The sequence below is a fragment of the Camelus bactrianus genome, chromosome 16 (genome assembly GCF_048773025.1).
Source record: "Camelus bactrianus isolate YW-2024 breed Bactrian camel chromosome 16, ASM4877302v1, whole genome shotgun sequence".
Taxonomy (NCBI): Eukaryota; Metazoa; Chordata; class Mammalia; order Artiodactyla; family Camelidae; genus Camelus; species Camelus bactrianus.
The window spans coordinates 38,131,908-38,145,145 of record NC_133554.1 but is presented as its reverse complement, the minus strand read 5'-3'; the positions used below and the strand labels follow the sequence as shown (position 1 = coordinate 38,145,145).

General features: G+C 53.2%; 1 protein-coding gene across 2 annotated transcripts in view; it reads right to left on the bottom strand.

Annotated features, from left to right (window-relative positions):
• KSR1 (kinase suppressor of ras 1) overlaps positions 1-13,238 on the bottom strand; it is a 133,839-nt gene that overhangs the window by 29,922 nt on the left and 90,679 nt on the right. For both annotated transcript variants that reach the window (XM_074343095.1, XM_074343096.1), the window contains exons 3-5: positions 5,059-5,206; positions 1,356-1,812; positions 364-368 (exon numbers count right to left, since the gene is read on the bottom strand). In XM_074343095.1, coding sequence (XP_074199196.1) covers positions 364-368; positions 1,356-1,812; positions 5,059-5,206 — 610 coding nt within the window. The remainder of the gene's footprint in view (positions 1-363; positions 369-1,355; positions 1,813-5,058; positions 5,207-13,238) is intronic.

The following is a 13,238-nucleotide window of genomic DNA, read 5'->3' as shown; positions in this document are numbered from 1 at the left end:
TTTCAGAGATCATAGGCTAGAAGGGTGCATCACCGGGGCACCTAACAGGTAAATTCTCCCTGCCAGAGGTCACCTGTGGGGATGGCAAGGGGCAGGTGGGGCCCATCACAGGGCCACCCACGGACTGTGGAGCTCCCAAGGTCGCCGCTTCGCAGAGCAGCTGCTGGCTGGATTGAGGCCACCCTGTCACTTGGGGCTGCCTGTCCTAGAGCTATTTCCTGAGGTGGCTCCCAGCACCTCTGCCTCTGGACCATGGAAAGGCCAGAGGACTATGCAAGGGGTGAAGAAATCCACCCCCGATGGGGACAGCGACACCAACAGGACTCCCAGGTAGCAGAGGGGATGAAAATGAATCACTCTTACCAAACCTGGAGGAGACAAAAGAGAGAGAAGGCAGGATTTACGTCACCACGGTGCAGCTACACCCTGCGCCACGTACTTTAAATGCATTCGCTTTTCTAAGCCCCACCAGCCACCTGCATGGTGATCAGAGTTCACTCCACTTTATGGCTGAGGAAAGGCTCACGGTTTCCCAAGGTCATGTGCCCGTAGGTGGGGGAGCCCTGCCCAGAACCCTGGGAGGAGGGGTGCTCGGTCCAGGCAGGAGGAGGGCTCAGTCAGCCTGAGAGCAAGTGGCTGGGGCAGGAGGCGAGAAGGACAGTTGTGAGAGCAGAGAGGTGGCCCCCAAGCAGGGCGAGGCAGGGACGGGCCCTGAGCAATGCCTCCGGGGGGTGCCGCTGACCCAGGGACAAAAACAGCTGGGAGCCCAGGCCATTCAGCCTGTCCTCAGGGCTCACCAAGGGCAGCAGGGTGGCCTGAGCACCCAGGTCAGTGCCAGTTTCAGTGGCTCTGTGGGGCCCCGACTCAGAATCCCAGGGCCCAAAGCCCAGTCACCAGCAGTGGGATCTTTCTTTGTTATTTTATGACCCAGAGATCTGGGGGTATTTGTTAGTGCAGCATAACCCGGTCTATCCCTGGCGAACACATAGTATCATTTCCTATTGTGTGTATGTGTGTTTACAAATAGAAATCTAGGAATACATGTATGTATATGCATGACTGGGGCATTGTGCTGTACACCAGAAACTGACACATTGTAACTGACTGTACTTGAATTTAAAAAAAAAACAAAAGAAAGAAATCTAGTAGGATTCTGCCCAAACTGATAAGGTAGCCTGAGAGTGGACTGAGAGATAAGGGCATCTTTCAGTTTTTACTTTTCACACTCCTACTTTGGCTGGTTTTACACGTCCTTCCTAAATCGAGCCTGTATCACCTTTACAGTGAGAAAACTGTATGTAGTCGGAACGTTCAGCAGGCAGCACATTCAGCACCAGCCCGGCAGGAGCACATACCTCATTGGGGAGACCTCATCAATGCGGTTCCCCAGCTGAGACTCGTGGGACTTGCTCCGGGTGAGTGTGGGGAAGCTGGGCAGCAACTGGAAGACCTTGCGGCTGGGCGGGGGTGGCGTCCGCGGCGGCTTCAGCTTGGCGTGCCGTCGGAGCTGGGGCGTGGTCGGCGGGGTGATGAAGCTGTGCAGGGCACGGGGGGTCAGCCGGCCACCGGAGTGCAGGGGGATACAGGGGTCCGAGAGGCCCTCACCGGGGCCGGGGGTTGGGGAGTCCGAGACCGGCAGAGCTGACACGGAGACGGAACGTGGGCCCTGGGCAACACTGCCCATTCTGCCCAGCTGGGAGCTCCCCAGGGGCCAGGGGCTGGCTGGAGAGAGGGTGTCCGCTGAAGTCCCGGAGCTGCTTTCCCGCCGGGCATCCAACGAACTCCAGCCTGAATCCTCTTTGTGCTCCCCTCCTGCAGGCCAAGGAGTCGAGTCACAGGTGGTTGGGGCTAGAGGGATTCACAGGCAAGGCAGCCAGAGTCTGGCAGCATGGGTCCTCAGTGGAAGGCTCCAACTGCTGCCTTCACCCATGTTACAAAGGTCACATACACCGCCTCCCGCATTACCCGGCTGACTATGGGGGCACCAGTGTAGATATCACTGTCCCCATTTCTTGGAGGGGAAACAAGGCCCAGAGAAGGAAAGGCTTGTGCAGCACTCTTGCTGGCAGGTCTGTGATGAGCCAGCCAGGAAACCCACCCCCAAAGGGGGTGACCTCAGAGAGGGAAGTGCTGACTGAGCTTTAGAGTCCGGAAAGGGAAGCTGGGCTGCATGAAGGGATAACTGCACTCCAAGAAAACCCAAACATCAGGAAAGGGCGCTACACCGACCTTCCAAGAGCCAACTGCCCTGGGAGTTTGCTAGAAAACAGATCCAGCTAGAAAGGGATCAACAGCTACTTCCTTTTGAGAGAAGCCTATCAGTGACTTTCAGCTGTCCCCACGGTGACCCTCTGCTGGAGGCCCCTGGGTCCTTGAGACTCTGGGGGCTACCACTCAATGACACAGTCTGTCCATTCATTCAAGCATGTGCTGAATGCTGGGTGTCAAGGCATAAAAAAAGACATATCCTTGGTACCTGAAGAGAAGCATGGCAACAGAGTGGGGACAGAGGAGGGTCTGTCCTAAATAGCCTGGGGGTCAGGGGCTTCCTGGAGGAGGTGGCATCTGGGCTAAGCCAGCTAAGGAAGAAGTGGAGAAGGTGCACGGGGCGCGGGGGTAGGGGGGAGGGAGCGGCACGTGCAAAGGCAGGGAGCACACGGCACCTTCTGGCAACTACACAGTTCCGGGTGCCTTGAGAGGTCAGGACAAGCCAGAGAGCGACGAGAGAGGAAGTTGAAGGGTCAGCCCACCCGGGGCCAGCTCCAGAGGGGCCTTGGGTGTCTTGCCAAGAGCTTGAGGTTTGACCTTACAGGAGATGGGGAGATACTGAAGGTGTGAGGGCAGGGAGAAAGGCCCAAGTTCTTCAAATTGCCTACTTAATCACCACTGCTCTGCGTCAGCTCAGGGAAGGCTGATGGGTCTCGCCGTGCATGCCAACACCAGTCAATTGGCAGTGGCTGTTTGAGAATGACTTGAGTCATTCAGTAGGAAGAGCTCAGGGACTGATAAGTGATGCCTGCTACAGATGAAGGATAGGAAGTATCAGCAAGTGTGACCTTCCCCTGTTCACCAGCCACTGGCTTAAACTTCCTTCATCACCTTTCTTAAAACCAGAGATGTCAGCGTTTTCCATCACCCCACAGGCCTGACACTGAAATGGGCATCTAATAGGTGCCAGGCTCCAGACTTAGTACTTGATCTTAACTCATTTAATCCTCACAACAATTTTACGAGAGAAATGTTGCTAGCATGTCCATTTTACAATAAGGAAACTGAGGCACAGTGAGGTGAAGTAACTGGTCAAGGTCCCATGGTTTTCAAGTGGCTGAGCAGAGTGCTGGGTCCAGGCAGTCTAATTCCACAGTCTACCTTTACTGCAAATACATTGCTCTCACCTGGTCCTGCTAGGTGCCTTGAAGACTCTGACTGCATGACTTGAGGGACAGGGTGATCACTGGTACCACTCAGACCCCAGCAGATGCCCCTGAAGGGCAGCCACCACTGGGCAGGCCCACCCACCTGCCTGCGTCCTGGACTGGGGGGTGGCAGGTCCCTCTTGGGGATGTATGGATACAAGCTAAGATCGAATGAGAGAGAAAGCACCTGGAATGGGCCTTCTGCCCAGGGTCTCCTCTGGGGCATAATGGAAAAAGCATCCTCTGAGGAAGACACCTGAGTGCCGAGCCCAGCTCTGCCAAGTGTCAGGTGCTGGACCCTCAGATAACTACCCCAGGGCCTCCAACGCTTGGATGCTTTAGCCACAAAAGGAGCTCACCACCACCTCCCAAAGGATGTTATGGTATATGTCGGGTGCCAGGCACAAGACAGGTGCTTCGTAAATTAGTGATCTCCCTATGTTGGCATCAAAGATGGGCAAACAGCAGCCTTCCTAGTACACACGGGTCATCACCACCCAACATCTGGCTCCTCCACAACTCTTCACAACACAGGCAAATACTTTTAAACCCATTCACAAAGTGGAAACAACTCAAACACCGTCAGAGACTGAGGCTTGAATCCCGGCTCTGCCACCGAACGCTGTGTGTCCTTGGCTAAGCTCCTTCCCCTTCCCCTTCTCCTCTTTGGGCTCTGTCTCCTCCTCTGCAAAATGTGGGGACAAGAATGCTAACCATGTCTCTGTCCTGTTTACTCCCTGGCACCTGCCAGGGGCCTCACGTGCTGAGGTTTTCCAAACTGAGTGAAGCTCTGGGCTCTGTGATCAGAGGAAGGTTTAATACAAGGCCAGGAAATAAATTAAGCCCAATCCTCTCTGGGAGAAAAAAAAAATCAAGTGGAATCTAAACCTCAGCACCTTGGTTAAGTTTCAGGAAGCCAGAGCTAAGACAAGTGGCTCGGATAATTAAAAAATGGAGCTAATTCCATTCATTAAGGCTCATTTTAAAGCCTTATCTGTGTGGCAGCGGGAGTGTTAAGTCAGGGCATTTGAAACTATTTTCAAGGCAAGATTTACAAAGCCTGGAAATGACCCCCGAGGAACATGATTCATAGTGCCAGGGTTACCCGCTTTGCCTGGGGCAGCCACTTCTACACTCACAGCTGAAACATGTACAGTTCCTCTCATCGTGCTTGGCTCAGGCTAAGCCCGCGCTGGTGTGTGCCTTCTGAACCCACAGCCCGGCTGGCCGATGCGGACAGAGAAGGTTGGGAGAGGGCTGGAGGTGAGCTGGGTGGGGAGGGGGCTGGGACTCAGGAAGCTGCAGAAGGGTCATAGAGCCCGACAGACTGCTCTGCAGAGAGGGAATCACGCAGGCCATGCCCAGCAGATCGGCCTGGGGTCTCTAACAAAGGCTAAAGCTTTGCACTGGCCAGGCCAGCTGAGATCTGGGAGCCCCCCATTTCAGGGAGGTCCTCGGCCCATCACACCCATTCTGAGCATCAATCCTGGTCATTCCAAGCTGGCCCAGAAAGCCTGGGTCACAACTGCAAAGCCTATCAGCTTTCCCAACAAGAGCCCTGGTGCCTCTCCCTCTGGGAGAGGAGGCCGGTGTCCAGGCAGAGGTTGGGGGAGAGGGAGCCAACAGGGCTGGCCCTACCTACCCAGGCCGGTCACCTTCCGCAGGCAGGTCAGGGCGTACTGCAGGCGGCCGCACTCCTCGGCGTTGGCCCCGCAGCGCCGCAGCGTCTCCTTCACCTTGGCCTCGTTCATGTCCAGCAGGGCATCCAGGGTGAGCTCACGAAGGATCTCCTGAGGAAGCACAGGGCAGGCGGGGAGCGGGTTGAGCAGGCATCCTCCGCCCAGCCTCGGCCTCCGCTGAGTGGCAGGGGCCAGCTGCTGGCGGGCCGGCCTCCGAGCAGGGGCCACCACTTGTCCGAGGACACTAGCAGCCAGCCCCCACCCCCAGCGCTCCCGGAGACAGCAGCTGAGGCAGAGATGCCAACACTTTGCGTAGGGGGCAGGGGGAGGAAGAAAAAATCAGGAAAGTTTTGATGAGGGCATGCCGCCCCTCTGGTCTCTTATTTATTCCTCCACATGGGAAAACGATGAATCACACACGACATCTTTTTAGAATGACCAGTATTTCAGATAGAGACGGCCCTTTACAAGTTTGCTGTATCTGAATAAGCAAAATAAAATTGGCTTAATGAGAGAAGGATTAGAAAGAGTTAACCCTCGCCAAGGAGGTCCTCGCTGCCTGGCCTTATTTAATTCTCAAACTCTTGCAAGTTTTCCAGGTAGCAGAGAGGATAGGACGTGAGATACCTGGAGTAGGAAAGGGACCCTGTGCAGACTTTGAGGAAGGAGGTGGCCATGTGGGAGGAATGTGTCACCCTCCAGGGGACAGGGTGGCCCCTGGCTGACCAGCAAGGAGAAGGCAACCACAGGCCTGAGGCCACCAGAAAGTGGATTCTGCCAACAACCCAAACGCACTTGAATATGCTGTCTCCCCAAAACTTCCAGGTAAGAGGCCCGCCTGGCTGACACCGTGGCCTCAGCCGGGTGAGATGCTAAGCAGGGAAGCTGGCTGAGCCAGCGGGACCCCTCCCTTTGGTCTACCTCCTACAGAACTGTGAGCTAATACGTTCAGGATGGTTTAAGCCACTAAATTCAGGGTAACTTGTTACACAACAAGGAAAACTAATACAAAGAGCGAATATTTGTATCAAGGCCCAACTGACTTCAAAGCTTGTGCTCGTTCCCCTCATCAAGGAGAGAGGAAAACCCTTCCAGCTCTGATTACTATGAGCCGTATGTGACACCACGCCACGAGCAGACACACAGCACAATGGGGCACGTCCCTGGCCTCAAGAGGCTTGTGGAGTGACTGACATGAAAATAACTTATTGCAATGCAGTAAGATATGGTCTAGCACAGAGAAAACTCAAAGAGCTACGGGACCAGCAGTGAGGTCCCTTTTTCTCTGGCCCGTCTCTAGTTTCCAGATGCTCTATAACAGGGAAGGCCCGTCACCTGACATCAAATGATTCATATAAAGCTTGCAGTTCTTGAGAATCGAAGCTGATTTTCATTGATGTTTATTAGCCAGCTCTGCCTAATGTTATTTCAAGAGAGCAATGTTTATGGTCAGTCAATCACGGTGCTGTAAATCTAAGTGTCAGAACTGAACCTGATGAAGATACCAGCTGTGAGTCATCAGGGCAATGGTGTGGGGGCTTCCTGGGGGGTGGGGCCACAGCTAAGACCTGGCATGTGGCCCCCTGTGTCTGGCAGGTCCCCCTCTCCTCACCTTTGCGTCCTGTATGCATATTCTTCAATCTCCAGGGTTGCGGACAAGAATCTCATAGCTGTCTAGAATGATTCACACCAAAAGTTAGAAATAAAGATACGTAGAAACACCAAGAAGCTCATTATTGGTTTGGACAAACCCTTGGTAGTCAGAAATCCTTCCAGATGATGAAATGAGAACGTCACAGGAAGCCGCTGATAAGAACAGCTCCGAGAGAGAAGGCTGATTAGATAATGGTCCCAGGGCAAGAAGCTTGTGTTCAATCAGTGTGTCTTCCTCTACCGTCCCCAGTAATACTTCAATGAAATACAATTTTGACATCTTTTCCCCTCATTTCACTATGGAGAGCCATTTGGAAGAGACCAAATGGAAGGAACACTGACCTTCACACAACCTAACAACCCTCCAAGTTTCCCTGGGGTGCCTTCAGTTCGCACCCCCAGAGGCACATTTTCCCAAGGCTGTGATGACTCAGTGGATCTCCCGAAAGTGGAGATTCCTGTATCTGCTTGCTTTGGGGGTTGGGTGAGGGAGGGGTCCATGACGACAATGACAAGCCTAGAAACCAGATATTCACTCTAACCATAATGCAAACAGGGATTTTTCTTTCTTTGTGTTCCTTTTCTCCCCACTCACACCAAGTTTGTTTCTCAGGCATAAGAACCACATTTATTATTATATACTACTTGGTAGTGCTTTACAGCATGTCCAGGGCTTTGTACACTATCACCAATCAAGACAATTCAGCAAGGAGATGCTCTTAAGCCTATTCTATTGAGGCTCAGTGACTTTACACAACAATTCTTAATAAACGGTGGGGCTACATGAAACCCAGGTGTGCCGGGTCCTGAAGCGCCCTCATTTATCCCCCACTGTCACTCGCAAACCTGGCAAAGCCTTGGGATGCAGCAGCTCGCCTGGGGAAAATGATTTTTTTCAAAGTAAATTAAAGAAGTTAATTTCTACTACACTTCTGAAAAAAACATATACTATACTGTAAAATGGAAATTCTTTATTCTTTAGCAAGTAAACCCCTAAAAAAAAAAGAGAAAGACACAGTATGTTCAAATCCATTTCCCTTAAAAAAAAAAAAAAAGAATGAAAAAAAGGTATCCTCTTATAGCTTTGAATGAGCTGGAAAGTTTCTCTTGCTCCCCTGAGGCTTCAGGGATCTCTGTCCACCTCATGGGAATACAGCAGTGGGGGCTGCTCTCCTGTCCCTCCTGGGCCCTCTTTTCATGCTCCAATTCAAACCATGGGTGAGCTAGACAAAATAGGGGTGGGGTAGCAAACCTGGGATAAAAGAGCCAATCCAGGGTCCCACTCACATAGGAGCTGTCCCAGCCTCTCCCAGGCCAAGCATCACTTCCTAGGGTGGGAACCACACACATCCTCACTCAAATGCAAGCGCTTAGCACATCATCATCATCACCATTACTTCTCACTGTTTCTTCTGTTCTCTAATCCCTCCTCCCTGTGGGGCTGGATCAGTGAACTGCAGAGAAGGACCAACCTACCCCTTCTGCCTAAAAGCTGCAGTCAGTGATGCTGTCCACCACTCAGCAGGTTATCTGAGTAGCAGGTAGAGGAAGGGTCTCAAACACACAAGCCTCAGGGCCAAGCCTTGGGAAGAAATGAGTGGGGATGTGGCCCCTTGATCTTTTTCATGGAGATACATGTCCTAGAAACACTTCTCTCGCCTCTTTATTGAACAACAGAAATCTGACAGCAGCAGGGGCGATGCTTATCAGAAACCCACCCTCTGCCCTCGCTCAGTGTTGGGGGATGAGTGGAGGCTACTGGAGGGTGCCGGATCTTCTTATAAAGAAATCTGAATTTTTACTTTAAATTGGCTGCTTCTTACATGGTGGTAACTAATGCAAATCTGTGCAGACCAAACAATTCCATCTGTGGGTTACACGGAACCCCCAGATCACAGCATGGAGACCCCATGTGAAGAATCCGATGCCACTGGAAGGTCTGTCTGATGAGTGAGTTCTGAAGCTTCACTTCTGTAGGCAAATGGGGAGTGAAGATGGCCCAGCAGCAAGTGCCGCAGGCAACACAGCACCGGTGGCCAGGCCTTCGAAGCACCGGGACCCCACCATCACCATGGAAGCAAAGAGCCCTGGCCTTCCAACTCCTATGAGCGACTTCAGACCAATAGTTAATTCAATCAAGAGAGGAAAATGCATGAGGTAGGCCTGTGGGAACCATGATACGAAGAAAAAGCATCCACCGCTCCCGTCCCCAGCCTCAGCTGCACCTCTGCCTACACAACAGTCAGGCCAGGCCAGTCTCCGGGAGCGGCCCTGACATCTCCTCCTGTCACAACTCAAGCAATGCCTCCGTGCAGCTCGACACCACCGAACCTCACACGTGGATGTGATTCTCCTGCCCTCAGTCACAGGCACAGCCAAGTCTGAGTTAGGAAGTTATTTTGGACCAGAGCAATTTGCATACAACTTCTCCAGATAGTCTCTAAACCAAAGGCAAATTAGGGAGCCAGTCTCACCACCCGCTGAAGGTGAACTCACAGGGCTGCCGATAACCTGGCAGGTAAAGCTGCTCTGAAATGCTCTCAGTTCTGAGAGGCCCCAAGGCCACAGGAGGACCTCCTTACCTGCCTGGAGGCACACGAAGATGCCAAGTTGTACCTCAAAGCCGGGGGCCCATACTCTAGAGCTCTGGAGAAGGGATGAGAGCTGAGAGTCCACCCCACCCCAGCTTCTGTCTAAAGAAGAAACCAAGAAGGGGAGACATGGCCCTTTGTGGGAGCCCATTGTAGGAGATGCCCCACCTCCAACAAGCCCCAGGTTAGCACGTGAGCTCAGAAGTGGAGCGGCGAGGACTCGAGACAAGACACACTGGCTCCCTGCCTCTGCCTGTTCCTGCGAGCCACAACTTAAATGTTCTCCAGTGACATTAAGTTATTCTTTCTGATAATAATTAGAGGGCAGGGCCGGTTGAGCACAGGTAACTCCCAGTGTGTGATCATTAAACTGCTGGTTCTGTTCTCTGTAGCAGAAGGCGGGGCTGGGCCAGCACGGCTGTCCCTCCCCCCCAGCAGCTGACAGCCACTGGTGTCACAGGCCAGGCTGGGTATCAGATGGTATCCCGGGGCTTACCAGCAGCCACGGGGCTGCCTGGGAGCTATACTTAGAAACAGAGAGCTGTCCCTTTTGCCATGACCAGTCAGGTGGCTTCACAACCTGTGTGTAGACCACATACAAGAACCCGTGGCAGCTCAGGACAGGATTCAGGTGAAGTCCTGAGCAGAAGAACCAGGAAGCAAACCCATACTTGGTGTGTTTAGCATTCTATCTGGTCCTAGAGCACAGCAGAGGTCAGTAACCTAACTGCCTCAATCAGCACAGCCAGCACTCAAGGCCCACTGGCCGAACCTGGATTTCCGGTGTATGTGGGCAGAGGGGCATCTCTGGTTGGGGCTTAATTCAAGGGCCAGGATCCTTCAAACAGATGCTTTCACACCAGAGAGGCCAGAGGTAGACTCCCAGAACCCTGTGGATGGAGATGTAGGACCCAGTACACTCTGAGGCCAGGGCTCAGTAGGGACAGGGCAGCAGAGGGGCAGGGCAAAGGTTTCCATGGCAGCCCAGGCTGGGAGCCTCCAGTTGGTAAGGGAGCACCTGACAGATGTTCCTTCCTGCCTTCTCACCACTGCTGGAGCTGAGGGAGAGGGAGGGGTGAGACTTGGATAATAGTCGGATATTCTGGGAGGCACCGGAGGGGCTAAGGCAGTGAGGGGTCTGGGCCTGGCAGCCTCTTGGGGTTTCCATGGAGATCAGCAGACAGCTGGGGGATACTGGCTTTGTCGGTGGTCCAGTTCTGGGTCTAGTCACTATCCCAACTCTGGGAAATGAAAAGTTCCTACTGAAAGAAGTCAGCCCCTTTCCTGAAGGGCTTCTCTCTAGCTCCTCCCAGCCAGCTGGCCAGCATAGCGCAAGAAGAGTCAGATTTGGTCCTTGGAACCCTCTCGACCTCGGGCCAGTTCCTGCCCCTCTCTGGACTTGTTTCATCATTTATAAAATGAGTGAGTTTGGCTAGATCAGATCAGTGGCTCTCGACCCTGATGGCTTTTAAAAAAGGATCCTGATGACTGGGTCCCACCTCAGACCAATGGAATCAGAATTTCTGGGGGACCATGAGGGCAGAAAGGCTGTGGGGGGCCTGAGTCTGGCCAAAGTAGCCCAGGGCAGAAAGGGTCTGAGAGGGTGGGTCTGGCCAGGGACCCCGCTGCCCTGGGGCTTGATCTCCTTCCTGCCTGTCCTCTCATGAGGCCCAAGCTCACAGACGTCCCAGGAGACATGCTCTCCCATACACTGGAGCATCTCTCCCTCCCACAAGGCAGAGCCAGGGAGCCAGGCAGACTCTTCAGGGAGTGGCTATCTCTGGCCTACGCATTAGTATGTTTGGGCTTGAAAGCCTCAGAAAGATGGGGTGGGGTGGGGTGTAGGGGACGCAGGTCAAATGAGGAGGGGGTCAAGAAAGGGTGAGTGGTGAGCATTTATTACTCATCTCCTGAATGCCAGGCACTCTGCTAGATGAACTAGAGGTCAGCACATACAATCCATATAACAGCCTGAGATGGGTGATAAGGCTCAGAGAGGGTAGGTAACTTGCTCAAGGCCACACAGCTTGATCAGTGAGGCTGAGGCATGGCCATCTCTACCTCTCCACAGCCAGCAGGCTCTGCCTGTGCTGGTGCCCACTTCTTTGTTCTATAAAGCAACCTCTTTTCTCCCGGGGCAGTCTACCTGGCATCACATGTCACATTTGGCTTTCCAGGCTCCATACTCTACTCCCATGCCCAGCTGGGGTGAGCTCTGGCTCTGGGGGCAAAAGCAACTGTAGGAGGGTGTACCCCAGGGTGGGGGTGGGGAGGGTCTTCTCTCCACACACCTTTTCAATCCCTTCAGCCTGCCTTCCAGGCCCCCTCAGTCCCTCTTCTGCCCTCTGGAGGAGACGGGTGCTCTCCAACTCTGCCTGAGACCAGATTTCCACTTCTGACAACATCCACTCTCACCACAGCCACCACCATCACACAAGGGCTGGCCCCATACTCTGGGAAGGCCTGTCTGTGGCTGCTTCCCAGGCCCCATTATTCCTCCTACAAACCCCAAGGTACCTCGTGCAAGAACTGACACACTTTTTCGGGACAGACCAGAGAGGGAATATTTTCAGCTTTGTAGGCCATATGGTCTGTCACAACTACTCATTTCTTCCATCAGAGCACCAAAACAGCCAGACACAATATGGAAACAAACGGGTGTGGCTGTATGCCAATAAAACTTTAAGTATGCACGCTGCAACTTGAATTTCATGTAATTTTCACATGTCACAAAATAGTCTTGTTTTGCTTTGTTTTGTTTTTCCTACCAGTTAAAAACCATTCTTAGTTTGAAAGGCTGTACAAAAACCAGCAGTGGGCTGGATCAGGCTGTTGTTTGGAAACCCCTCATCTCATAGGTCATTCAGCCACTCAACAAACACACATCAACAGTGTTGGGCTCCATCCCCTGGTGGCCCTGGGTCTCACTGCTCTTTCCTTCCAGCCTCCCTCTGTGCTGATGTGTCTTCCAACCCCAGCACAGAACCAGCAGAAGGGGACACAGAGGAGAGACGAGGCAGGCCCACATCTGCCACTTAGGCAGCCTACATTCTGTCACCTTTCTCTGCGTCACCAACACACATTTCCAAAACCACTCCTAGATGCTGTTTGAAAATAGCCAGATATGTCCAGTGTTAGAGAAACACACACATACACACAGGTTCGGGGCTGTGTGCTTCCCCAATACATGCTACTCCCAACATGGAGAGAGGAGATGGGTGGGCTTCTACAGTGGTGGCTCTCTACCCCCAAAATGCTGGTTCACTGAGGGAAAGAACCCCACTATTGTCCAGTAGACTCCACAGTAAAACTCAAGTCAAAAACAAAACACTCTAAAACAAACAAACAAGAAAGAGAACATTCAGAAGTAAGACGGGGGTCAGGGTGGGACAGGGGGAGGCTTTGACTGCAGTCAAAGAGCTCCCCTAGCCCTGGGGTGATGCCTGGCTTCTGGGGATCTGGCAGGTGGGGAGTCCCATCCTGTATGAGGAGGGACCAGAGCTGAGGAAGCTGGGGGTCAGAAGCCTGTCCCCACCCTGGCCCTGTCCTGGGCAGCAGTTTCCCCAGATTCGGAGGCCCTCACTGACGACCCTTGTTCACATAGCAGGTGAGAGGAAGACAAGCAGCTGGGGGAGAGGAGGGCCCCCAACAGGGACACTTTGGGGTAGGGGGTGGTGGTGAGTAACTGCATAGGACTACAGTCCTGGCAAGCTGGGATGCCCGGGAATCCAATGCAGAGGGTGCAGGGAGCAGGATCTGGTTTGAAATGCATCTCCCCATGGGGGACCCTAGCTCTCCTGGGGGTAAAGGTCCCGACAGACATAAACAGGGGCTCTGAGGAGTGGCCATGTCTGCAGTGGGCTTTGTTGCCTGCTGGCCCCCAACCTCTCCCCCTTCCA